This window comes from Pleuronectes platessa, chromosome 16 (genome assembly GCF_947347685.1).
Source record: "Pleuronectes platessa chromosome 16, fPlePla1.1, whole genome shotgun sequence".
Taxonomy (NCBI): Eukaryota; Metazoa; Chordata; class Actinopteri; order Pleuronectiformes; family Pleuronectidae; genus Pleuronectes; species Pleuronectes platessa.
In genome coordinates, this window is record NC_070641.1 from 17,683,067 (window position 1) to 17,706,767 (window position 23,701).

At 44.4% G+C, this 23,701-nt stretch overlaps 4 protein-coding genes across 4 annotated transcripts; 2 read left to right on the forward strand and 2 right to left on the reverse strand.

The window, feature by feature from the left end:
• Positions 1 to 248: 248 nt before the first annotated feature.
• pitpnc1a (phosphatidylinositol transfer protein cytoplasmic 1a) lies at positions 249 to 12,819 on the forward strand. Its single transcript, XM_053444213.1, has 9 exons — positions 249 to 443; positions 718 to 866; positions 3,860 to 3,948; positions 5,366 to 5,373; positions 8,358 to 8,429; positions 9,597 to 9,692; positions 11,205 to 11,360; positions 11,899 to 11,962; positions 12,509 to 12,819. Exons 1-9 carry the CDS (start codon positions 249 to 251, stop codon positions 12,817 to 12,819), a joined length of 1,140 nt encoding a protein of 379 aa, XP_053300188.1.
• A 1,037-nt stretch (positions 12,820 to 13,856) lies between these two features.
• Positions 13,857 to 17,456, reverse strand: slc25a19 (solute carrier family 25 member 19). The gene is made up of 7 exons (XM_053443091.1): positions 17,299 to 17,456; positions 16,483 to 16,643; positions 15,966 to 16,121; positions 15,707 to 15,877; positions 14,905 to 15,085; positions 14,691 to 14,821; positions 13,857 to 14,609 (listed from the first exon to the last, which is right to left on the reverse strand). Exons 2-7 carry the CDS (start codon positions 16,612 to 16,614, stop codon positions 14,403 to 14,405), a joined length of 978 nt encoding a protein of 325 aa, XP_053299066.1. The 5' UTR covers positions 16,615 to 16,643; positions 17,299 to 17,456; the 3' UTR covers positions 13,857 to 14,402.
• A 355-nt stretch (positions 17,457 to 17,811) lies between these two features.
• Positions 17,812 to 21,595, forward strand: LOC128458307 (MIF4G domain-containing protein B). The gene is made up of 6 exons (XM_053443093.1): positions 17,812 to 17,949; positions 18,526 to 18,623; positions 18,722 to 18,831; positions 19,163 to 19,318; positions 19,471 to 19,563; positions 19,810 to 21,595. Exons 2-6 carry the CDS (start codon positions 18,545 to 18,547, stop codon positions 20,035 to 20,037), a joined length of 666 nt encoding a protein of 221 aa, XP_053299068.1. The 5' UTR covers positions 17,812 to 17,949; positions 18,526 to 18,544; the 3' UTR covers positions 20,038 to 21,595.
• Positions 21,483 to 23,601, reverse strand: mrps7 (mitochondrial ribosomal protein S7). Its single transcript, XM_053443092.1, has 5 exons — positions 23,504 to 23,601; positions 22,777 to 22,968; positions 22,613 to 22,676; positions 22,352 to 22,519; positions 21,483 to 22,109 (listed from the first exon to the last, which is right to left on the reverse strand). Exons 1-5 carry the CDS (start codon positions 23,545 to 23,547, stop codon positions 21,888 to 21,890), a joined length of 690 nt encoding a protein of 229 aa, XP_053299067.1. The 5' UTR covers positions 23,548 to 23,601; the 3' UTR covers positions 21,483 to 21,887.
• Positions 23,602 to 23,701: the final 100 nt, after the last annotated feature.

The window sequence follows — 23,701 nt, forward strand, 5'->3', positions numbered from 1 at the left end:
GTGTGTATGTGTGTGTGTGTGCGTGTGTGTCTGTGTGTGGTGTGTGTGTGTAAGGGGTGGGGGCATATCGATTTCCTCAGGTCGGAAATAGGCCTACAAGCAGTCGGAAATCTCCGTCCTGGAGCGTTCTCACTCCAGTGTTTGTCGTTTTCCAAATGTATGGAAAATAGTTACGAGGCGACACCCCAGCCCTGTCTGCCAAGCGCCCGAGAGGGACACTGTCTCTGGGCCAAGTGGGTCAGCCAGTGATGAATGAAAGATCCTGGCTATTGACAGATGTGTCACCCACCTGTCCCCTGATGCTGCTGTTGCTCGTGTGGTGCTGCTCGGTCCTGACCCGATGTGAGATCCATGTCACTGTGCTGCAGACAGCTCCTAATCCCCCAGCTCTCTCCCGCTATGGAGACCGTCCCCCAGGTGTCACGACCATATGTCCCCGGGCGGTAATCCTGCGATCTCTCTGCGTTTATTTTTACGGCAACTACAAAATTATACCGTTGCGTCAACTGTTGGACTTAAGGCGAGAACATGTTCTTTCCATTCAGAGCCGTCTCATCAGAGCTGTAACAGAGATCCGCACCTTACGGGAAAGTTTGTTGATGTTAATATGTCTTCTCTCATCTGCCTTGATCGTCCCGCTAGACTTAATAAAGAACAGATTTGATCTCACGCTTCTCTATTTTCTCCTTTTGTTTTTGTTTCCTGTCCGTCTCTTAGTACCGGATCGGCCAGCTGTATATGATCAGCAAACACAGTCATGAGCAGAGCGAGCGTGGCGAGGGGGTGGAGGTGGTCCAGAACGAGCCGTACGAGGACCCCGAGCACGGAGCAGGCCAGTTCACAGAGAAACGAATCTACCTCAACAAGTGAGTGTCCACCTCTTCCCATCAACCACATGTTCAATTCAATCAAATACACAATTTCCAATGATGGATACATTTGTTTCCTTGTATAATACTCCCATTGATCACCAAAGGAGAAACGTGCCTTTTGACTGTCACCACAGAAACGTCAAATCCTTCTGTAAACTTTCCTTCTACTTCATTTCAGATCTTTTTATCAGCTTTTTTTCATTTCTCAGTAGAAAGCCTCATCCTTTGATCGCATCAACGTTCATTACGCAGCAGCTAATGAAGCCGCTAGGGGAGACATGACTGCCACTCAGCACAGCACTCATGATGTAAACACAAAGATTAGCCATCGGTTAGATGTCTAATGATGTGTTCATATCAACACCAGGATGCAGTCCTTTATATTTTGTGTAATAGGACAAATGTTCCAGCTGCTGCTTTAGCTGACCCTGTGCTTTGTTAAACAAAATTGTGAAATTGAATATTTGATGGTTCTGTTTTGTATGTTAAATTGAAGTGTGATCTCCTCACTCTCAGAATGAATTTCCTCTGAATGCTCTGAACCCATAATTACACATAGAAAACGTTTTATCTGTGCAGCGTAAAAAACAAAATTGTGTAGGTTCTGCTTCTTAATTGACTTAATTTAATTTATATGATGGATTTTTTTAGGTGACTGTTTCCTGGCTTAACTCTTCATTGATTTCCTTTATTATATCTACAATGATTGAAAAGGAGAAAGTGTACACCAATTGGTTTTAAAGAAAGAGTAGTCTGCAAGATAACATCAGAGATAAGATTTTTTACATTCAGTGACCACTTATCATAGGTACACATGGATAACACCTGGATAACACCTGTATAACACCTGGATAACACCTGGATAACACCTGTATAACACATGTATAACACCTGGAATAACACATGTATAACACCTGGAGCACCATGGAGCAGGGTAGTTGTAGAGCAGTGTATATAATAGTGCAGGTGTACCTGATAAAACAGACCAAGAGTGTAAACTGTACATAAACATCATCAGGAACCTTTGTTATCATGCAGGCTTTAAATTTCTCCGGTTCTTGTTCCTGGTCTGAATGTTTTTTTATTTTTAATCTCACTAGTTGTTGGTGCATTAATCACTTCATGGCTTACATCTACAGCAGTAATTCATTTAGCTCTTGGCCAGTCGTACACTGTATACCTATCATCACCTGCTCCAATAGGTCCAATAAATCCACAACCGAACAGTCGGCCGGAGCATAAAGCCATCAATATGGCCAACTCCAATCAAGTAATGTAATTTGAAATTATTGATTTCCACCGAGGGCTCAGAGCTGCAAGCAGAGACCTGCACTTGACTTCATGTAGGCTCAGTGTTTAGCTCAAGCACTTGACAACATGGAGGACTGACTGTGGGACATATGGGCTTTTACCCACATGGACGACATCGCCGACAATTTAGCCAAATTAATTCAACTAGTCAGGCTTAGCTGCTTGCATGTTTGGGTTTATCAGATAATTGGAAAGACAAGTTAGTACTAAATAAAGATAGTTTTTATAAGACTGCATTGATAGTAATGCATCTTGTTATGTAAATCATATGAAACTATAGCCATTTTAGGTGTAACCTTTATAATAGAAAGGTTCTGTCATTACAATAATAGTGATCGCCATTTTCTCCACTTTTACATCTTTAAAGGTAAACACTTTTGTTCCATTTCCTCTTTTTGATGCCACTAAGTCCTCACTCCCCAAAGTAAGACAATGAGACAGAGGTGTAAAGAAACATGGAGACACACAGTGAGAGGCAGAGCGGCTGAGGGTTCGTGGTCAGAAGTGACAAGTAAGTGGGCCTTTGGGAAAAGAGAAGAGTAGCTGACAAACTCAGAGGAGAGGAGAGGAGCGTTTGAGTGAGTGTGAGTGTTTGTGTGTGTGTGTTTGTGTGCTATGTGTGGTGTGTGTGTGTGTGTGTGTGTGTGAGTGCATTGGCTTGGATATCTGAGTGTTACTGTGTGTGCGTGGGCAGAGATGAGGTCAGTGTAAGTGATGGTTAATTTGAGCAGTCACTGTCGGACGCCGCGCCTGCGTCTCCCCACCCACAAACCACCTGTTACCATCTTAGAGCTGCAGTCTGCGCGTGTGTGCGTGTGTGTGTGTGTGTGTGTGTGTGTGTGTGTGTGTGTCTTTGTGTGTGTGTGTGTGTGTGTGTATGTATTCAAGGCAGTGTGAGGACAGTCTGCTGTGTCTGGACTCTCCTCTGCTTGAGTGACAGGACATCGGAGATATTTCCCAGTGGCCCATACAGACAGTCATTTACAAACCAGTGTAATCTCCACATTCAATTACCACTTCTCCAGACAGAATAATGCGTCGGTAAAAATAATCAGTGGCTGGATTAAAAATTAATTATCCTGTGGAATTTGGTACAGTTTATTTATGGCTTTGTGTCCTATTATGATGCTATTTTTCATTTTGAACCAGCTGGTTTTTAACCCTCTCTCAACATCTTCTGTCAATCAGCACTTTGTTCCATCCTTAAAGGAGTCAAAAAGTTTGAGATGGAAATCTGCTGTATTCACCTGTGGCATTTTATCCCTCCAGCTACACCAGGCCCTGTCTCTGTGATCCTTCACCTCTTTAATAGGACACCCAATAAGGTGTTTAGCTGCAGCTGTCGGCATGTAGAATCCATTTGTGCTGAGTAATAGCTAGTTCTGTGTATTTTCCGCCCTCCCTGTCCTTCCCATCACGGTGCAACCTCTGGTCCACTTTAGGGAGCGGGGTGGGGTGTAATCAGTGTAATTAACTTCCCCAGAGGCCATCATGGCTGCCCTGTACGTCTTCCATCGGGCTGCACACAGCTGGATGATTATCATTTCCTGCTCTGGGTGATGGAGCAAAAGAAAGAGTGGAGGACAACTGTGATTGTACAGAAGAAATCCACATGTATTTATCTCATCAGTGATTTTCCTTTTTCTCCCTTCCATTCTTTTTTCCTTGTGTTTCAGCAAACTGCCCAATTGGGCCAGAGCAGTGGTCCCTAAGATTTTCTATGTCACAGAGAAGGCCTGGAACTATTACCCTTACACCATAACAGGTAATGGTTTAACCACTTCATCCAGTGGCACGTCTTAACAGTCCATGGTCTTAACATGCACATTCGTCCAACTGTCTACAGTACATTATATTATGTAACAAAAACAAGCACTGGTGTTGCAGAAAACTTCTGTATCTCATAATAAGAATCTCTCTCTCTCTCTCTCTCTCTCTCTCTCTCTCTCTCTCTCTCTCTCTCTCTCTCTCTCTCTGCGATAATATGGCTTACTGCTGATTCGTACAAAAAGAGAACACACTTCCACCTCATGGCAGCCATTATATGGGAACGTTGTGAGGGCAAAAGGATGTGAAAGCAATATTCTGTACCATGAGCGAGAGGGAAGGAGGGGTTGGAGAGACGGAGGTCAAGAGGGATGCTGGACGTGATGGAGAGAGGGAAGAGCCAGGTTTACCTGAAAAATAAGAAAGTGTATTAATTGTTGTTGTTTCTCAACAGTTTGCAGCATTACTTTGCTGCTGCTGCTTTTTTAAGGATCAGTTCAATGGCTTTGTTGGTTTATTCATCAGCAGGATTATTTAACAAAAAAAAAATGAACAGATTTCCACCAACCTTGGCGGAGGGATGGGGCCACGGAAGAGTACATTTTGTTTCCGTGTGGGTGTACAGATTTAAGCCTCGTTCATGCTTGTGATTCCTGTCGCTGCGCCGCGTCATTAAAGCTGGTTGTCTCCAATTTGTTTAACTTGGAATGCATTTAGCGCAACAGGGACAGAGGCAATAGATCTCTACGACCCTCAGTGTTATTAAGAAGGGAGCGTAGAGATTCCACGTGGCTCCTGAAGGAAGATTGTCGGTTAAAATGATACATTCTGCAGGAAATTGTGGAAGAACCATCATGACGGTTTGCCAAGGGAAATAAGTGTGCACAGGTGCTACTGGAAGAAACAAGCCAGGGCCAGAAACACATTTGTCTATATTTTTCTATTAGGACTGTTTGGCCTTGGTGGACGTTTGCTTTCTACTGTGTGTTGCTCTCGTTTAAAGCTCCGTCACCCAAACAACTCAGACAGTGCGAATAAACCTTTAACAGAGAAGGAACTGATTTAAATGCCACTAAATTCCGACAGGTTTTTAACTATCAACATTCTGCAGACGCTACATGGCCTCACTGTCATGTTGAGAGCTTTACAATGAGCATGTTGAGATACAAAACCCACACATGAGCAGTTTCCCGGGGACCTGCAGCGCCTACAGTCTCTGTGACAAAAGCATTTGGCCTCTGTTGGACTGACAAGTGTTATTACCGAGGCTTAACGTTCCTTTTCCATTTTGAGCTAAATGATTTTTTTCTGCTCTATTGTCTTCTTGTCTCTCTCATACCGTTCTCCTCCCCCCCCCCAACATACCTCCCATTTCTGTCTGCTATAATGATGGCCTCTGCTGGGAATATGGTCAGAGTACACGGTGAGTAGTTTTGATTTGAATACACGCATGCACGATCACACACACATCACACATTGGGGTCTGTCAGCTGACATGTAAAGTGTGGTGAGGGTTAAAGGTGAGCATGTAGATGTGTGGTGTGCATTCTCTAATAAAAACCTATATCTCCAAAGTCCCAGAATTAATGGCCCTTTAAAACTGTTACATGTAAATGTCTTGGTGCAGCATCCATATCAGCTGGCAGACATTGGAATGGTGCCACATGTTGATTCTCACACATCACAGATGGTCCTACATTGTCGTGAAACAGAATATATAGCTGTGTGTGTGTCTTAGAAATAATGTTTTAACATTTTCCATTGAAATGACACGTAGTTAAGACGATCCCATATTTGAAATGCATAAGAAACACATTTATCAAAATTAGTGTGACATAGAGCACAGACTGTGTAGATAGATGGTTCTACACTTCCTCCCAATTTCCAGGAATGAAGCCAAAATTTCACGGATAACTTCGCTGCCATATTGCACATCTGCGTAACCCTAACTCTAACCCTAACCCTAACCAGGTGGCCACCAAGGTGCTCTTGCTTGACTTTTGGGAGCAGTCACGTCGTTTATACACAATCTATTTATAGAACCTTTCAAATCCAAACTATTGCTTATTTTTACCTTGTTTTGTTTTTTTGCATTTTGAATTTACTAAAAAAAGAATCATGAAAAATGATAATAATACAGCTTACTCGGAAATAAAATTAAAAAAAGTAAATTCACTTTCAGTGAAACTGAAAAATATTTTTAAAAGGGTCCTGTTGAGACGGTAATAATCAACATCACCTGCTGAGTCTCAGTCTTGGTGACAGCAGATGTTCTCATGCAGGCACAGCTCCAGCTCCTCCTGGGGACGATCCAGTTGCTCCTAAGCCAGGAGGAGAGGCTAATCCCTCCAGTATGTCGTGGGTCCGGTGTCATCTCACAGTTGGATATAGCTGGACTACCTCTGCAGGAAGGTCCTGATCAGAATCTTGATCAACTCACTCTGTTTTTATGCAAAGCATCAGCATTCATTTGGCTGATGAAATTAGAGCTGAAATAATCCATTCGTTAATTAATGAAAAGAAAATCATTAATTAAGGATCTCCTTCCCGATGATGAAGGTTGAAATGTAGACGTAAATGTAAGAGCTTCACCTTCAGGCCCAGATCTCCTCCTCACTGTTAGGTCTCCGTCCCTGCTCCATCCATCCACCTGTCAATACCAACTCATCAGGCAAATTTACCATTGAAGACATTCAGTTCAACTAACCCCACAGCTCTTAGAGGTAAAAAACGATTTCATTGACTGTCGCTAAGAAAAGCACTAATGCTTCGCTCTGGGGCAACAGATCGGCATTAGCATGTCCAGCTAAGGCAGCGAGGTGACACCAATGAGACGCACAGGACATCAGCAGAAGGCCGGTCTCCTCCGCTGAGACTCCACACATACATGGAACATCTTGATATATGAGGAAGATCATGGCAGCTCATGTGCAAGTGAACGAATAACTTTTTTTTTCTGACTTAACAACGTCAGGAACTTGAGTGCTGCTGAAAATCTGTACGACTTCCCTGTTAAAATCTGCTGGAGGTTTGCAAAGCAGCTCAGGGTTTAGTTTTAATTAGAGGCCTCTAATAAGAAAAGGTCCACTTGTAAGTTAAACAAGTGTTTATAGTCTGTGTTCATGGTGCTTGTGCCATCACTGCCTCATGACACACACACACACACACACACACACACACACACACACACACACACACACACACACACACACTCGCAAACACACACTGACTTTTTCTTCTGAGACTCACAAGGCCAGTAATCTCAGGCAGCACTGATTACTTCACTGTGCACAGTAATACACACCCTTTCATACATACACACACACACAAAACCTATGTATTCACCATGGGCTCCCAGCATCACGCCTTATAGCTCATTCTTTCCTGTGGTGTAGGGCAAGAATGATCCATTGTGTTGTCTCTATCCTGCTGTGCTGCACACGTAAACACACACACACACACACACACACACACACACACACACACACACACACACACACACAAACATAAACACACACAGGTTGATACATAAACAGTTTATGTAACCAGTATTTCTGCTCTTTGGTTGTATAATAATTAAACTGCTGTATTTAAGAGATGTTCAAAGGCAGTCAACTTGCCTTGAGGCAACATAGATAGTGTGTGTGTGTGTGTGTGTGTGTGTGTGTTTATGTGTGTGTGCGTGCGTGCGTTTGTGCATGCGTGTGTGTTGCCCATGAAAAATAAGAGCAGTTGTAGATCTCCAGAGTGAGAGAATTATAAATAGTTCTCATTCGGTTTAGGTGATAAACGAAGAGACACTTTCACGTTTATCCCCTTTTTCCTAAATCATCTCATCCTGTCGACACCTGTGTGATGTGATCTGGTCCAACATTAAACTGGGCAGTTATCATGAGACAAGGTTATCACCGTCCATGTCTCGATTCCCTTCTCGCTATTGATTCGATTTTAAAATATTAAAAAAAATATAGTGTGAACATATAACGCAATGCTTTGCAAGATGTAGTAGTTGGAATAGAAAGCACTGATGCATGAGAAATGTACTTAAGTAAATGTTCTCCACCTCCTGAGCCCGAGGGCGGCACGGTGGTACAGTGGTTAGTGGTGTCCACAGAAAGAATGTTCGGGTTCAAACCACAGCTCGGCCAAGGACATTCTGTGAGGAGTTTGCATGTTCTCCGTGCGCCTGTGTCCTCTGGTCACCCCGTCTTCCTCCCACACTCTGAACATTGATTGGCAACTTTAAATTGCCTGCAGGTGAGAACGTGTGTGTGGGTCTGTGTCAGTCCTGTGATAGACTGGCAACTTGTCCAGGATGTACCCAGTGCCCCTTAAAAAGATAAACGATATAGCTAATGGATGGATATCGATTTCTGACTGTCTCATCTTCTTTTGTCCTCCCTGCAGTGCTCCTTCCTGCCGAAGTTTTCCATCCACATAGAAAGCAAGTACGAGGACAACAAAGGCAACAACGATAACGTGAGTAGAGCTGTTGTGTGGTCTGGTGCGTGTCGCTCAGCAGATTCCTATGCCCTGTTGCACACCTTACTTCATCCCTCCATATCCCTCAGCCTTTTCCTTAATCACAATCCTCTCGCTTCAAAGCCTCCGAATCCGAACTGAAGGGTACAAAGGGAATCAGAAATAGTTTGGCATCATTATCACTTCCCCCCTGATCCCGTGACTTCACCCCAATTAGCAGCAAGACATCACACAGCCGTGTCACAGTTCAGTTACTGAACGCCATTGGCCCTTATAGGTGTGGGGGGGGGGGACATTCTTGCCACAGAAGACAGGTACAGCGCAGACATGTTTCAATAAAAGGAGGGAAAAAAGGGAATTGATCATAACATAAAAAAAAATCAATTACTAAGTGTTGGCTTTTCCCTATTCAGCAGTGTCAGAAGAACTCCCCCCCCACACACACACACCTCTTCCCCAGTGCCACTTAACACATTGAGGCAGCAGAGGAAAGGTTATGTAACGCTGCTTGGAGCCACACTGTAGCTGAAGACAAGAGGACGCAGCTCCTCCCAGTGGCGGGTCGGAGGCGTTGCACACAGATTCACAGATGGCAGTGATCTCACATTTGGAACTGGTCTTAACAAGTGTTTTCTCCTTCTCTCAAATTTACACCACCACCCCCCCATTGCCTTCACCATTTGTACAGTTATTCTCTTCTCTCCCTTTAGTCTTCTCATCTTCGTCGTCATCCCTCTCAAGGCCCTTTCTCTCTCTTCTGCTGCAACCTGTGTAAAAGTTTGAAGTTTGTATTCAAGCCAGTACGATCGACGCTCAGTGACTCAGTGAAAGTGACGGTGTCCTGAAAGAAGCAGATATCTAGACGGCATCGCTCTGTTGTTCCCGTGTGAGTCACGCAGGAAGAAGTCACTGACCACATGGTGTGTCACCGACTGTGTGAGTCACATCCATCCCCACGGTTTAGTGAGGAAGGAAGGTGCTCATCATGTCATCATCGCTCCCTTCTCCTAAAGCCAGCAGGAAATGAACACATTGTCAAAACCTCTCCGAACCTCTGCTTTCCTCAAAGTCAGCATATCATCCGACAGCATTTGTCAACCCGTAGAGTGAATTTCTGATTCAGATGTCCTTGCTCACACCTCGAACCTTTCCCTCCTCCTTTAGATATTTAACAGCGAGCCCAGAGAGGAGGAGACGGAGACGTGTTTCGTGGACATCGCCTACGATGAGATCCCTGAGCGCCACTACAAGGAGTCAGAGGTGGGGCAGAGCAAGTCGCCGACCCCGGCACACAGCGTGCAGGAGAGGAAATGAGTGCACACGTGGGAGGGAGGGAGGAAGGTGGGAAAGAGAAGGGAGACAGGGACTGGGGACGGACAGAAGAAGAAGCTGCAGGGAGGGGGGGGGGGGGGACAACAGATCAACCAAAGCGATGTGCAGAATCGTGTTTTATCTTCCCTGTGCAGTGACAGCTCATATTTGACAACCAGCCGGTCACCTGCCTTCTCTGCGTGATGGAAGGGAGGGATGTTCATGTTTATGTGTGGGGGAGGTGATGGATATTAGCTCTGTTGTGTGTTGGTCTGATGTGACATTTGTGTGTGTGTGTGTGTGTGTGTGTGCTGCAGGCCTGTCGATCAAGATGTGGTGGTCACAAAAAGCAGAGCTATTAATAATCCAGAGAGGTCATGACAGCACTGCAGTGGTGTTTCATTATTGACACCCCTTCTTACACACATATACACACACACACACAACTTACACACACAAACACACATGCATGCACACGCCTCCCCCTTCTGAGCTTTATGGTCTTCTGCTTTTATCGACTCGGTGCTAAGAATAGCTCAGAGATGCCGTCCCCAGCTAAAAGTGGATGTCACACGGCTGATTTAAATATATAATTTGATTTAAAGGTAAATGGATCTTGAGTCAGACCTCACTGCACAACAGGGTCCAGTGTCAAACGGGAATCGACCACCGTTATTGCTGGGGATATCATCCATTTTAAATAAAATGGATAAATAACAAACAATGAATTGTTCAGGGCCCCTTAAAGCTGCTCCTTCATAATCATAGGTAGGTACGATGTGTCCGCAAGAAAGAGAATAAAGCCCCAAAACGTTTAGGCAAAAGTTAATGAATCTAATAGATTAAACCCCATCACCAAGACCCAACTGTCCCTGTATATACAATGAAGCTGCACCAAATTGTACACACTCATAGATGTCAGCTCCATAAATGTGCCAGATATCATCAGATTCATGAATTCTCTGGGAAATCTGGGAAAATGTTGGAAAAAAATCTTCCTTGTCAAAAAATCTTGGATCCCTGATGTTTATTAAAAACATTAACATTGAATTTTGGTGCGGATTTGGTTTACTTTCTCCCACATTGTTGTTTATTTCCCAGGGAATCCTTTCCCCTCTTTGTCTTCCCTGAAACTTCAGGTAAAAAATAAAATACTCACCATTTACCATTTCATGTGCAGTCAACTGCAACAGGCCCCTTCAGGCCCCAGGCCAACAGGGATGGAGAGAGCTGTGTATCTCCCCCACACACTCCGTCACAGTCAGACACATGAACCCGAGACAAATGAGCACTACATTATAATTAGTGTATGGGGAGCGGTGATTAATGCATGCAAGGTTTGTGATTAGGGGCTCCCACTGTGCCGCCTAGCTGCCCTCTCCACGAGGCTCATAATGAATCTAGGTGAGGCTATGCTATATGAGCTTGTGAGAAATAATGACAAAAGACTTGTTTTTCTAGGACCCGCGTCACTTCCAATCGAAGAAGACGAGCCGAGGCGTCCTGCAGGAAGGATGGATCGACTCGCAAGACCCCATCATGTGCTCCTACAAACTGGTCACAGTGAAGTTTGAGGTGTGGGGCCTGCAGACGCGTGTGGAGCAGTTTGTACACAAGGTCAGGATAAATGTGTGTTGTTATTGTTTTGTGATGGCAAGGTGTTGATACCCTCTCCTTCGTCAGCCAAACTTTTGACCTCATGTTTGTCAGTGCCCAAGGCATTTTTATTTTCTGCTCCGAGTCCACGTGATTCAAGATCTGCCGATCATGAACCAAGTGAGCCTTCGACAACATCTGCCCTGTTCACACTCCGCAGATTGCCTTGCACCTGCTCTCCTTACCTCAGCTCCAGAGTTTATCCTCTATTTCCTAAATCCATTTCACCTAGCCCTCTGCAGCGTCTGTCCCTGGGGGGGAGAGCCATTATTCACATGGTAACACCACAAGTGAGTCATATTAATCACAGTCCTCCAGGGGTGAACAGAAACATTTAGAACTTAAATGAGAATATTTATGGCCTTCAGAGTTAACTGAATTCTGAGTCACATCCTCTCTGCTTCCTGCCTCTGTCTCTCTCTGCTTGTCCTCCTCCATGTTCTAACCTCTCATGCTTCCCTTTCTTCTCTTTCCTGTTTTTTTGTCCGACTCTTCTCAGGTGATTCGAGATGTCCTGCTGTTAGGACACAGACAGGCGTTTGCCTGGGTGGATGAGTGGATCAGTAAGTGTCTTCTAAGTGAACACAATGGCAGTGCTCATGAACCATTGTTCATTCTGTAACTCCCAAAGCTCAAAGCGTCAGTTTGATGTTTGTGTCAAAGCCCTGAACATTCACATAACCTTTATTATATCAGGAAATCTCCTTGAGGGTTGAGAAGGACACAGAAGCAGCCATTGAACCGCTCAGTATGAATGATCTCAACTCAATAGATCAGATGTTTCCAGTCTCTGGATTCATGTAGATTTTAATTCAGAATGAACTGCTGTTGTTTCCATGAAATTAAATCCAAATATTTAAAAGAAACCATCTTTATAAGCCTATATAAGTCATTTTTAAGATATACTTTACATATTACTTACTGACAGAGCAATAACTGAACTGTTTTATTAAGTATAATCATAGCCAGCAATTTACTCATCAACTCTTTTCAGTTTTAACAAGTATTTTGACATCGTCACACACCAAGCACTTCTCATTGTCTGAATTTGATTGGATTTTAGTGTAACTTCTCTTACTTCTAAGTCTGTAACTCTTCCATCCCCTCAGACATGACCATGGAGGAGGTGAGAGAGTATGAGCGCGCCACACAGGAGGCCACCAACCTCAAGATCGGCTCCTTCCCCCCTGCCATCTCCATCTCTGAGACCCCCCTGCCGTCCTGCGCCCGCAGCGGCCCCAACAGCGCCCCGTCCACTCCCCTCTCCACCGAGGCCCCCGAGTTCCTGTCGGTGCCCAAGGACCGGCCCAGGAAGAAGTCCGCCCCAGAGACCCTGACGCTGCCCGATCCAGGGCGCCGGGATTCCATCTTCAAACTGCCCAGCTTCTTCTCCTGGAACTCCAGTCCCCAGCCAGAATGAGAGCGGTGAACTATAAGGCCCTTGACCTGTGGAGCAGTGGAGGATGCCTGCCCAGCACATCCCACAACAACCCCCCCACCCCCTGCAGCCAGCTGACGTGAAGCAGAACTTTTCACCGTCCTGGTGTTACAGCAAAGCCAACAGCTCTTAGGCTGCACAGGTCCCGACAGGCGGCCTGATCTCTGCAGCAGAAAGGCCTGCGAGGTCGTAAGGTGTAGGGCGTCCTATTGAGAGTCAAAGCAGCTGGGAGGCTCCTCCCTCTCCCTCTCCTCCAGAAAACAGCCAGCGCTGTGAATCCGACAGTGTGGAGTTCAATTAGTCAGATCGAGTGTAGCGTACATTCCTGAAAAAGTTTTATCCCCCGGGGAGCATCTCGAGTGACGTCGAGATTCGGTCACTGTAGATAAACTTGACACATTACGATTCGAGTCTCCGGCTCTGGTCACTGGAACGTGTGGTTTGACATCTGTTTATGTGGTGGGGACGTTTTTTTGGGCCACTGTATCAGTTGAGTGTTACGATTTCCACAGTCAGGTGTGAGGTGATTGTGTATTCTTGTGTATATAGAACAGTACGAACAATAAATACCCAGTAAAGTGTCCGTGCTTCATATCTAGTGATGCTGCTATGAAACGTGTATTTTAAAGAACAGGACTATCATCCGAAGTCCGTCTTCTTCTGCAAGTGTTTAATGCAGTGACTTCTGTCGGCCAGTGTCTGTAAATGACATTTCTGTATGTAACAGCATGATTTTTACTGCGGAAGCTGCTTCTAAATATTTTGTGAAGTGTTTTCTTGGCCTCATACTTGTTGATGTTGTGTTTTAACTGAGTTCTCAGACTGGTTTGTATGATGTTTTACTGTTTTATCCATTTTTAGTCATACTGTTGATGGATTTTGTATTTAGTGAATTGAATTAAATTAAACACTGTTGTATCCATACTTGTGTAAGAGATCTTTGTTGATAGCGCTTATATGAATGGAATTAAGAATAAGAGTAATAAAGAATAAAAGGAATAAAATCAGAAGCAAACATGAACTTTTTTCAAACGTTAAACCTTTATTTTAAAAATAATGACCTGACAGTTAGTGTTGGACACAAACCCAATCCCTTTTGAAGAGATGAACTCTGAACAAGCAGAGCATTTGGCCTATACTCAAGAGAATACACCACAACACATGAATATTCAATGCTTTGCCCCCACACGAGCCCAAAGCGTGTTTTGCTGGATACTCTTCCCCCCCCGTTAAATGAGTGAACGTCAGGATGAGTCAGCGTTAGCGATGGAAAAAGTTGCTGCTCGGTTCGGAACAAGCAGCCATAAACCTTAAAAGACCCCAGAATAAAATATTAAAATATACATTTAGAAAAAAGGAAAATCCAAAGCTTGTACAACACAAGGTGCAGTGACAGCACAAAAACAGGTAAGATGAGGTCACAGCGTTCTTACATGTAAACACAATAAAACCATCACAAGACATCGACCCAGTTATATCTCAGTGCAAAGAGCAAGGCATACAGGAAGTGAGTCAGCGATGTGCGTGATTCTGTCCTTGTTACATTTTCCAGTCGATCCTCTTTCCTAGAGCTCTTTGGTGAGGTCGTCCGTTCTCCGCCTCCGCCTGAGGTCACGCATGACATTGAGGAACAATTCATACCAGAAGAAGGTGAAGCCTGTCGAGAGCGCGGCCTTCACGAGGCTCGGTGAGAGGCCTTTAAAGAAGCCGCGCACGCCCTCCTCTTTGGCTATTTGCACCATGCAGTCCACCAGGCCGCTGTAGCTCCGCACCTGCACGTCAGACACATGAGATGATAGAATGTGAACTTGAAACATTTGGAAACGTGTGCAACGTGTGGTAGAAGAGCTCACCTGTCCAAAGTGAAGTCTGGCTGCTTCGAAGCCCCCCACCTGCAGCCTCTTCTTGAAGAGGTCAAACGGGTAAGTGATGGCTTTGCTGATCATTCCAGCTCCGCTGCCGCTGACCAGACTCGTCAGGCTCCCTGGGAAGGTAAACATGAATAAGTCACGGTACCTGGAGCTGTATATGCTGCATGTGTGGGTTCTAATGTGGAGCTCCACTGACCTCCAGATTTCCCAGATTTGGCCGGCGGAGCCAAGAGATTTTTAAAGACGTTGTAGAAGAAGAACTGCAGCCCGGCGTAAGGAAACACTGCCATCAGGGTTGGAGACAGGCCGCGGTAAAAGGTCAGGACTCCCTCTGAGCGACACATTGTAGAGACGGCGTGTCGCATGTTCCTGTACACCTGACAAGACAATCCAGAGATCACAGCAGCAGGAAATAGATAAATGGGTTCACCAGTTAAAAATAATTTGTCTGTTTAACTTTAAACTTTTGCTAAGAAGGACTAAGCAGGTGACTCTGAGCACAATCCACACAACACACATCCTCACAACTATCCCAATTATTTGCCACTCTCACAAGGTGAAGCAAAATTTCCTACACGCGCTGGAAGTGGTTGACTAATTACAACAGAGCGGGCCAGCTGGCCAATCAGGAGGGAGGGGAGGGCCTTAAAGAGACAGGAGCTGGAACCAAGTGTTTCAGACAGAGGCTGAAAAGAGGATTTGCAACATTTTTATGTGAAATTGATCGAATGAACATTAGAGCATGTAAACTCAAGATATAACCCCAATTAAAATAATAAACTTGAAGATGAATGTTATACGTCTCCTTTAAAACAAACTTTACTGCATTTCCGTTCAGTTTCGGTAGTTTTTCCAAACGAACAGAGGGACGATCGTTTTCTTTTTTAAATAAAATCTCATCCAATTAATCAATAAAAACATTGACTTTTTGTTGCCCTAATAAAGTCTTGACTACCATCATAGATAGTCCCTGACAGCTACACTAGAACTGGTCCCACCTTGGGTTCTCCCTGAGCAGCAAGGCGTGTGCGCAGTATGTCCAGAGGTTGGCAGACCACTGTGGCAGAGCAGGCTGCCAGGCCGCCACACACAAAGTGAACTCCTGCTGTTTGGCTGTCATACGCCGTCGACTTGTGGACCGCCTCAGTCAGGAGCTCGAAGCTGGCGAACTGCAAAGCACGCAGACACAGATGCATGAATATAAGCGATGGCGTTATTAGGAGGGTTTTGTGTGAGCGTGCGGTCGACAGGCTCCACCTGCACAGCTCCGAAGCAGATGGAGAGGATCTGTGCCGGGACGTGGCCCTTCCAGAAGGCAGAGAGACCCTCCTCCGAGTGAATGCAGTGCGACGCCTGAAACAATCCCCAGTACTTCCCCTTCGGCCTCTGGGAAGACACACTCTCAATCTGCAGCTGGTGGAGGAGAGAAACACAAGCTTTTGATTTTTATTCACAAGATAAGTTTAGACATTTAGAGCAAACAATAACTGATTTCCATACGTGACGATCAGATTTATTAAACAGTGTTGCCTTTTCTTCTTCAGAGTTCTGCGCTAAGCTTACATTTTACTTGTACGTGTGGTTTAGAAGTTTGGAGCACAACCACCAGTTACTGCGATTTAGGAAAACCTGTTTCATCGTCTACCTTTATCTATTAACATGAAATATCATTGTTACAGAAATATGATCACAGGGGACGATGACCTGCACTCCTCTCTTCATACAGCAGTTGATTAACTACCTCCCAAACAAAGCACTCAGCTACATCCATTACCTGAAACCTGATTTTGAGGACGTCGAACGGGCTGATGATCGCTCGGGTCACCATCCCAGCAGCCGACCCGGCCAGAGCCGCCTCCTCTGGGGGGTGAGCTGCCCCCTTAGCCCCGGGGACGAAGCCCACCATGTCTCCACGACCTCAGACACCCGTCAACACTGCACACAGGAGTCATTCACCACTTGTGTTAAGTCAATTAACCATCACTTTTCGTTTAACGGTAATATGCACTGACATATTCAGGTGTGCAGAAGACAAACAAATCTTAATGTAAGATCTGTTTTAACACGTTTAAGTTCAATAACACAAGGAAACATTTCATTTGTGTTTATTCAGATTTCTCTAGTGTTCTACGTTCTTTACTTTTCAGGTTCAAGTAGCAACACCACAGTGGGACTGTTGATTTATTCCATTACATAAAAAATACTGGCAACAAAATGTACTAGTTGAGCAGAATGGTCCCTTACAAACTATCATATTATGATATATACGATAAATGACTAAATATGGGAAATACAGCAGGCTGAGTCAGTAGCTGGTGGTTTGTTTTATTTGTATTTATGTTATTTGTTTATGTATTATCACTTGTCATTGTTTTAAGAAGTGCTACGTAAATGAAGATATATATATACAGATGTAAGGTGAGTAAACAGCTGCTGGGTGAATGCACATGATGTTACTGAGCAGGAACCTGCAGCAGATGTTGTGAGGATCAGAAGATGCAGCGAAGTAGAGGACATGACCGGAGACCTTGACACACCCACAGGAATCAACAGGGACGCGGGGGTGGTGGGGGGGGTGGACGGATCTTACCTTGTAGCAGAACTCCGTCATGGAAGCAGCTCACAGGCTCTGATGTGAGGAACTCTACAGGAACAGATCTGGACCCGGAAACTTCAAATCCAACATATCAGGACGAAATTAGCCGCTCATCGCATGCAACGGACCGCGGGTATTACTTCCGGGTCGGGTTCTCCTGTCGAAGAAGAAATATCGCGGCAAGATCGCTCACTGCTCCGCATACGATACAGTCTCCTCGGTATCACCTGTATGATTTATTGCAATCACTTCAGAATCAAAACACGATTTATTCTGTTTATAAACTGCTCTTTTAAATCAGATGATGTATATATTCTAACAGAGATTTAAAAGCAGTAAGTCCTGACACTGTGCGACTGTCAATGTTGTGACGAGATAACGACTTTACGACATTTATTTACGTATCTATCATTCGATATTCATCCATTTCATTTCCTTCCTGTGTATATTTTATGTTTCTGTACAGGAGAGTTTTCTCTTATTGTGATATCAGCTCAGTGTCATTCCAGCGCAGCTTTAGAATGTTGGGCTTGACTGCAGAGACTCCTCTTGACCTCCACGTGCCATCTTTGATGGGTTGTGACGGGTCCTCGGACGGAGATCGGATCAGATCACAGTCAATGGGAAGAAATCGGTGATTATCAGGTAAAAACAATCACCATTTATCGACGTGTTGAAAACCAGGGACTTGTTTTTGTGTTTTCTTTTGACTCAACCTGCAGCTTCTCGTCTTTGTTGTTTTGTTTTTACGCGCGCGGCTGTAGCGTGAACGTGTATTTGCTGAAGCTAACTCGTAATAACATGAGTTAGAGTAGCTGTTAGCTCCTGAGAAGCTCACATGCTAGCATACAACTTGTCTGTGTGTTTACGAGACAGCTAACGTGTTGTATTCACTCCTCGCTCACGTGGCAATGAAGCAAGTGACGTTGAGCTAACGTGGATGCTACACGCAGTTAGCCTGAGTTAAGCTGGTTAAACTTACTACACGTTGTGTTGTGGGTGAATTGTGTTGACCTGGAGCAGGGAGCAACCTTTTCACGTGTAATCCTCTCGACCCCCCCAGTGAATGAGCTGTGTGCAGCCGCCCCGTGTGATGACAGCACAGGATTGTGTGCTTATTGTTGTGCTCTGTGATGAGTTTTCTATGCAGCCTCGGGATCTGTCAAACGCTCCACTGTTTTCAAAACTGCTGTCAAATTCCGCCTGTCCCTCTGTTCCCAGGTGTGATCGAGCGTCCACGATGGAAAACTCCACTGACGACTACAGGATCCAGTCATTTGACCTGGACACTCAGATGCTGCTGAAGACAGCCCTGAAAGGTCAGCGTGCCCCCCCCCCCCCCCTCCCTGCGTCCAGTGTGTCGAGACGATGAACTCTTCCTCCAAACAAACCCTTCTCTGTTTTCCCTCCCTGTCAGATCCCAGTGCGGTGAACCTGGACAAAGTTTCGGACATCATCGTGGACCAGTCTCTGAAGGACCAGGTGTTCAGCAAAGAGGCCGGGCGCATCTGCTACACCATCGTGCAGGTCCATACCGACGGCGCCGTGAAGGGCTTATTGTCCACGTTAGGTGTTTTATGGCAGCGCACTGGCTAAGACACTGAGCGCCATCGAGGGTGAAGGATTTAAGAAACTAGCACAAGACTTAAAGATCTGATTGAGTCTCTTACCAAATTCTCAATCCTCTTACTCAATCAATGTGTAACCGGTCGTGTACACAAAGGCAACGGGAGGCTCTAAAGCCAGCTTACCTACATCGCTGTGTCTCCCCCTACTTATTGTCCATGCTCCACCCTCTCTCATCGCTCTCTCTCTCTCTCTCTCTCTCTCTCTCTCTCTCCTTTGTCATGCCGTGCAGGCTGAGGCCAAGCAGAACAACGGAATCGTGTTCAGGAGAAACCTGCTGAACCGACTCCAGCAGGAGTTCAAGGCCCGCGAGGAGACCAGGGGCCGCTCGCTGCAGGAGTGGGTGTGCTACGTCACGTTCATCTGTAACGTCTTCGATTACCTCAAAGTAAGAGCCTGGAAGGGCGTCGCTGTAGGGAAGTTGTTCTCTGATTGATTACATATCGTGTAGCTGATAGTATGTTTGCTTTCATGAGGGTTGTGCCCCTTTTTTAACGTAACTTAAAGTCAGTTCAACAAGCTGTGTGTGTTGACATTTAGGTGAACAACATGCCGATGGTGGCCCTGGTGCATCCTGTGTATGACTGTCTGATGAGGCTTTCCAAACCTGACGCTCTAATGAATGAGGAAGAGGTGAGAAATCTCTCTTTTGATATATATATATAGTAAAGGACTAGACATATATTCTCTGTTGTTATATTTTGACTTGGCTCCTCATTGTTCATGACGCAGAAATGTTTGCACGGATATTTATTAAGAACATTGTTTTTTCTAATTAGCATCCATGGTCATATCATGATAAGTCTATTTTCATTTAGATAAACTTTACAGATCTAGTGTGTATCTGAGGTGTCCCCTCTCCCTCCCCCCCCCATGCAGGTGGACTGCCTGGTAGTGCAGCTGCATCGCATCGGAGAACAGCTGGAGAAGGTGAGCAACCAGCGGATGGACGAGCTGTTCTTCCTGCTGCGGGACGGCTTCCTGCTGCAGGAGGGCCTCACCTCCATGACCCGTCTGCTGCTGCTGGAGATCCTGGAGTTCAGGGCCGGGGGTTGGATGCTCAGCGGCACCGCCCACAAGTATTACTACAGCGAAATCGCAGACTAGGACAGTCGAAAGCGTGTGGAGTCGCCGAGCAGCTTTTTTGCAGCTGCGTTGGAAAATCCTTCAAGCACCTTGGAAACCTTCGTGTTCGCCACCGAGTGCAAAACCAGCAATTTCATGACCAGCGGCGAAACCTGCCAAGTATTCAAGATGGCGGCTCGTGAAGTGTAAAAAGACTTTGATTTTGCTGGAGTGTTCCCTGCGTTTGATGATATGACTGAGACGTGCCGTGGATGTGGACCGTGCAATAGTTCAAAGGGACCCTGAAATTCCGTTAACGAGGTTTAGCCACATTGGAGTACACTTTGTTTTAAAGTGTGAAGCAATGTTTTTATGTTGTTGATTTTATTTTTCTGGCATTCCTGTTTTGAGAAGACATTTCAGCTTATTTTTTACCAAATTTGAAGGACATTCCAGTCAGATACGAGCTGATATGGTCTTTCCTTTACATTCTGTTGTTGTGTGACCAATGTTTTAATCGGTTGAAAGGAAATATCTCAATTATTTAGTTAAATATTTTATAGTGCACAGTTGAATTTGACAAGAGTCTTGATTTGCAGTTTAGTGGAAGTTTCGGTCAAACCTGTCCTATAGGATTTCTGTTACGGTTTCTCTGCCGCTCTGTGAAGTTCAGATGAGACGTTTCTTAATTCAGGGATTTAATTTCTCATATTTCTTAAAAGTTAACTTATAGATAAGTGAATGGTTCACTTTCATATATAAAAACGGGAAAAAAAAGTTTGACATTTAATTGATTTCTGGGTTCACAAGTTCCGTTTGTTGAACAAATCGTGCCAATGCAACACACTCCATAACCGACGCTCTTAGTTTTGTAGCAAAGGTGCTAGTTGAGTAGCTATTTAACTTCCTTCATATAGACACAGGTATACAAAATGCATTTGAATTCAGGTTCCACCAGCACTGATGACGATATGTAGCTGAACTCAAGTTTTATGTTGGAGTCTGCTGTTACCTTGGTTTATTGTTCTCAGTAGGAGCGTCGATATCCTCAACCAAAGCTGTGCCTTGGAATCAGAGAGACACAAGCATACGACTCATGTCACATGGTTCAAATATGACCGCAGTTATTTTGAAAACCTGTTTGTGTAAAAGTACATAAAGCTTAACATAAAATATACTTTAACAGCAAGTGGACCAATCAACCAAGCGTGAATTCCCAGAAAGAATCCTCGATGTTAAAAAAAAAAATTAAGTGAAACATTAACTGTGTTAAATCAAAGCAGTGACAGGATTTGGGGAACTTTGTAGAATATCCCCCAGAATCTTCTCTCTCGAGTAGAGTTTGATGATTTAGACAAACTTTGGAACTTGTCACTACAATCACTGAATGTTTAATAGACTTGATTAAAGTAGAAAATACCAGGTTACATGCTGTAGACAATTAAAGTTCCTGAATGGCAGGGCAGAGACCTGACTGCAATATACTGTACGTTTCTATATTTTATTACAGCGTTGCAGCATTTTTACTTCACTTTATGGTTGAGTTGTACATTGAATGCAAATTTATTTGTTCTAATAAATCCCTGGAAGTTGTTCCTCATATCAGTTCCATGTTTCTTTTTTTACTGTGTTTCAATTTATATTGCAACTGAGTACAACTATTCATTAACCTGATACAATTCCTCAATGCAAAATCAGACAAGGCTTTCAGTCATTTTTTTTATATTTCACTTCTTTAACATCACTTTGTACAGAGTGCTCCTTCCAGCGAAGGACTATCGTGGTGGTTACTATTTACAGTGGCGCTTTGCGTGACACAATGTGTCACAGAATATTCCGTGATCAGCACAACGTCTGCTCGGTCCCATTCCTCAGTCCAAAGGAATCTCTTTCTACCACCAGCGGTAGTGGGCGTATGCTCTGTTGGCTTCGGCCATTTTGTGCATCTCATGCTTCTTCTTGATGACGTTGCCCTCCTTGATGTACGCTGCCATCAGTTCCTGGGAAAGTTTTTCATACATGTGCGTGCGTCGGTGTTTGTTGTCCCGACACTCTGTGATCATCCATTTCATAGCAAGGAAGCGTTGTCGGTTGTCACTGAGAGGGACGGGCACCTGGGGGAGGAGAATACAGTCAGACTTCTTTATGGACCTGTTCAGACTTGGTATGAACATCGGTCCACAGAAATCCAATCACAAGAAGACAGTACTAAGTCTCTCTGTTCACACTTAACATTAAAATATCATGAATGTGTTTCCAGTGACCACTTGTGATCGGTTCTGTATCTGAACAGGCTCTATGCTTGTGCTTTTTATTGCCAAAGGATCAAATCAAACCTTAGAGACCTAACACTGACCTGATAGTACTTTCCACCTTTCTGTACACTGGCCAGCCCAACCACAGGCTTACAATTATCCAGAGCCTTGTGGAAGATGGTGTAGGGGTTACACTCAATCTCCTCCTTCTTCCCCTGTGGAGTTTTGTGGTATTTCTCCACCTGTTTCCTCTTGATGCTCTCTAGAGTCTGACAAAAGACAAATACAGCAGACTATTAGGCAAAAGCAAATCCTTGAGCTTTAAGAGATTCAAGATTGTTTATAAAGTTATTTTGTTTTACCTGTGACATAATATCTCTGGCCAGAATCTTGTCTCCATGTTTCATCATCATGTTGATGAATTTACTGAAAAGCAAAGACAAAAAAAAAAACAATCAGCTTTGACTGAACTGTAGCCTGGAGTGTTGGCTTCCTACAGGGACCTGAGATGGTTTGGTGGTTTCACCTGAGGACCGGGTCGTTGAACACCGAGCTGGTGATGCTGTTGGTTGCTGCCTTGATGGGTCTGATGGCTTTGAGCTGCCGCTGCTCGTTCTCCTCGGCGGTCAGCTCTACCTCTGGTATGCTGTACGCCTCCTTCCTGACCTCTGGCTCCAGGTAGTAAGGGTTGTACCTGCTCCATCTCACCAGGAACACTCTGCGGACAAAGAACACAACATGAAGACAGTTTCAAGAACCAACCAGTGACTTTATGAGTCCATCGAACTCAGCGAATTCAACACCACCTAGGGTGGGGATACTTGTAGTCGTCTTCCTCTTTGATCCCTATTTTCTTTATGTATTATATATGTTTTAATATATACACTTTATAAATAAATATTATCTATACAGATGAATGCATTTGATTGTGCTTCAATACTACAAACACTGATGTCCAAGGCAAACTTCCCACAAGGACAATATCAAATTGTATCCACCTGCCACTAAATTACCACATCAACCAGATTAAAAATATTTTGCTGGGAATATTTCATTATACAGAAGAATACTATTATTCAAAAAGATCGACTCTCGTGACATTACTAGATCAATGCTGTAACTACTACCGATAAAACCTCATGAAACAACATTGCGGGGTTTAATATGAAGGATTAGAAAAATACGTCAGTGGCGTAATCATTTTTAAACCGAAGAATATGGTTTGGATGTTCTTAAAAGTAATATTTGCCAACCTTGGTAACCAGGGTTTCAACAGTCCTGACACGGAGGCCGCCATCTTTCCAATGTGAGTATCAGGTAGGACCCAGTCTTAGATATCCTGTAGGGTGCCTGAAGGGAAAGATAAAAAGAAAATGAAATAAAATCACTTCCTCATTCAGCAAATTCTTTCCCTCAATGAAATCTACGTTTTTTTATTTACAAATTTCACA

Excerpts from the sequence above, each read along its gene's own strand:
- slc25a19 (XM_053443091.1), bottom strand. The coding sequence starts at position 16,614 with ATGGTGGGCTTCGTCCCCGGGGCTAAGGGGGCAGCTCACCCCCCAGAG. Across the intron at positions 16,122-16,482 it reads TCCTCAAAATCAGGTTTCAG|CTGCAGATTGAGAGTGTGTC; the intron begins GTAATGGATGTA and ends CTCCTCCACCAG. Across the intron at positions 15,878-15,965 it reads TCTGCTTCGGAGCTGTGCAG|TTCGCCAGCTTCGAGCTCCT; the intron begins GTGGAGCCTGTC and ends CGTGCTTTGCAG.
- pitpnc1a (XM_053444213.1), top strand. The coding sequence starts at position 249 with ATGAATGAAAGATCCTGGCTATTGACAGATGTGTCACCCACCTGTCCC. Across the intron at positions 444-717 it reads CGACCATATGTCCCCGGGCG|TACCGGATCGGCCAGCTGTA; the intron begins GTAATCCTGCGA and ends TCCGTCTCTTAG. Across the intron at positions 8,430-9,596 it reads ACAAAGGCAACAACGATAAC|ATATTTAACAGCGAGCCCAG; the intron begins GTGAGTAGAGCT and ends CTCCTCCTTTAG.
- mrps7 (XM_053443092.1), bottom strand. The coding sequence starts at position 23,547 with ATGGCGGCCTCCGTGTCAGGACTGTTGAAACCCTGGTTACCAAG. Across the intron at positions 22,969-23,503 it reads TTGAAACCCTGGTTACCAAG|AGTGTTCCTGGTGAGATGGA; the intron begins GTTGGCAAATAT and ends CTTTGTCCGCAG. Across the intron at positions 22,520-22,612 it reads CCAGAGATATTATGTCACAG|ACTCTAGAGAGCATCAAGAG; the intron begins GTAAAACAAAAT and ends GTCTTTTGTCAG.
- LOC128458307 (XM_053443093.1), top strand. The coding sequence starts at position 18,545 with ATGGAAAACTCCACTGACGACTACAGGATCCAGTCATTTGACCTGGAC. Across the intron at positions 18,624-18,721 it reads GCTGAAGACAGCCCTGAAAG|ATCCCAGTGCGGTGAACCTG; the intron begins GTCAGCGTGCCC and ends CCTCCCTGTCAG. Across the intron at positions 18,832-19,162 it reads TCTGCTACACCATCGTGCAG|GCTGAGGCCAAGCAGAACAA; the intron begins GTCCATACCGAC and ends CATGCCGTGCAG.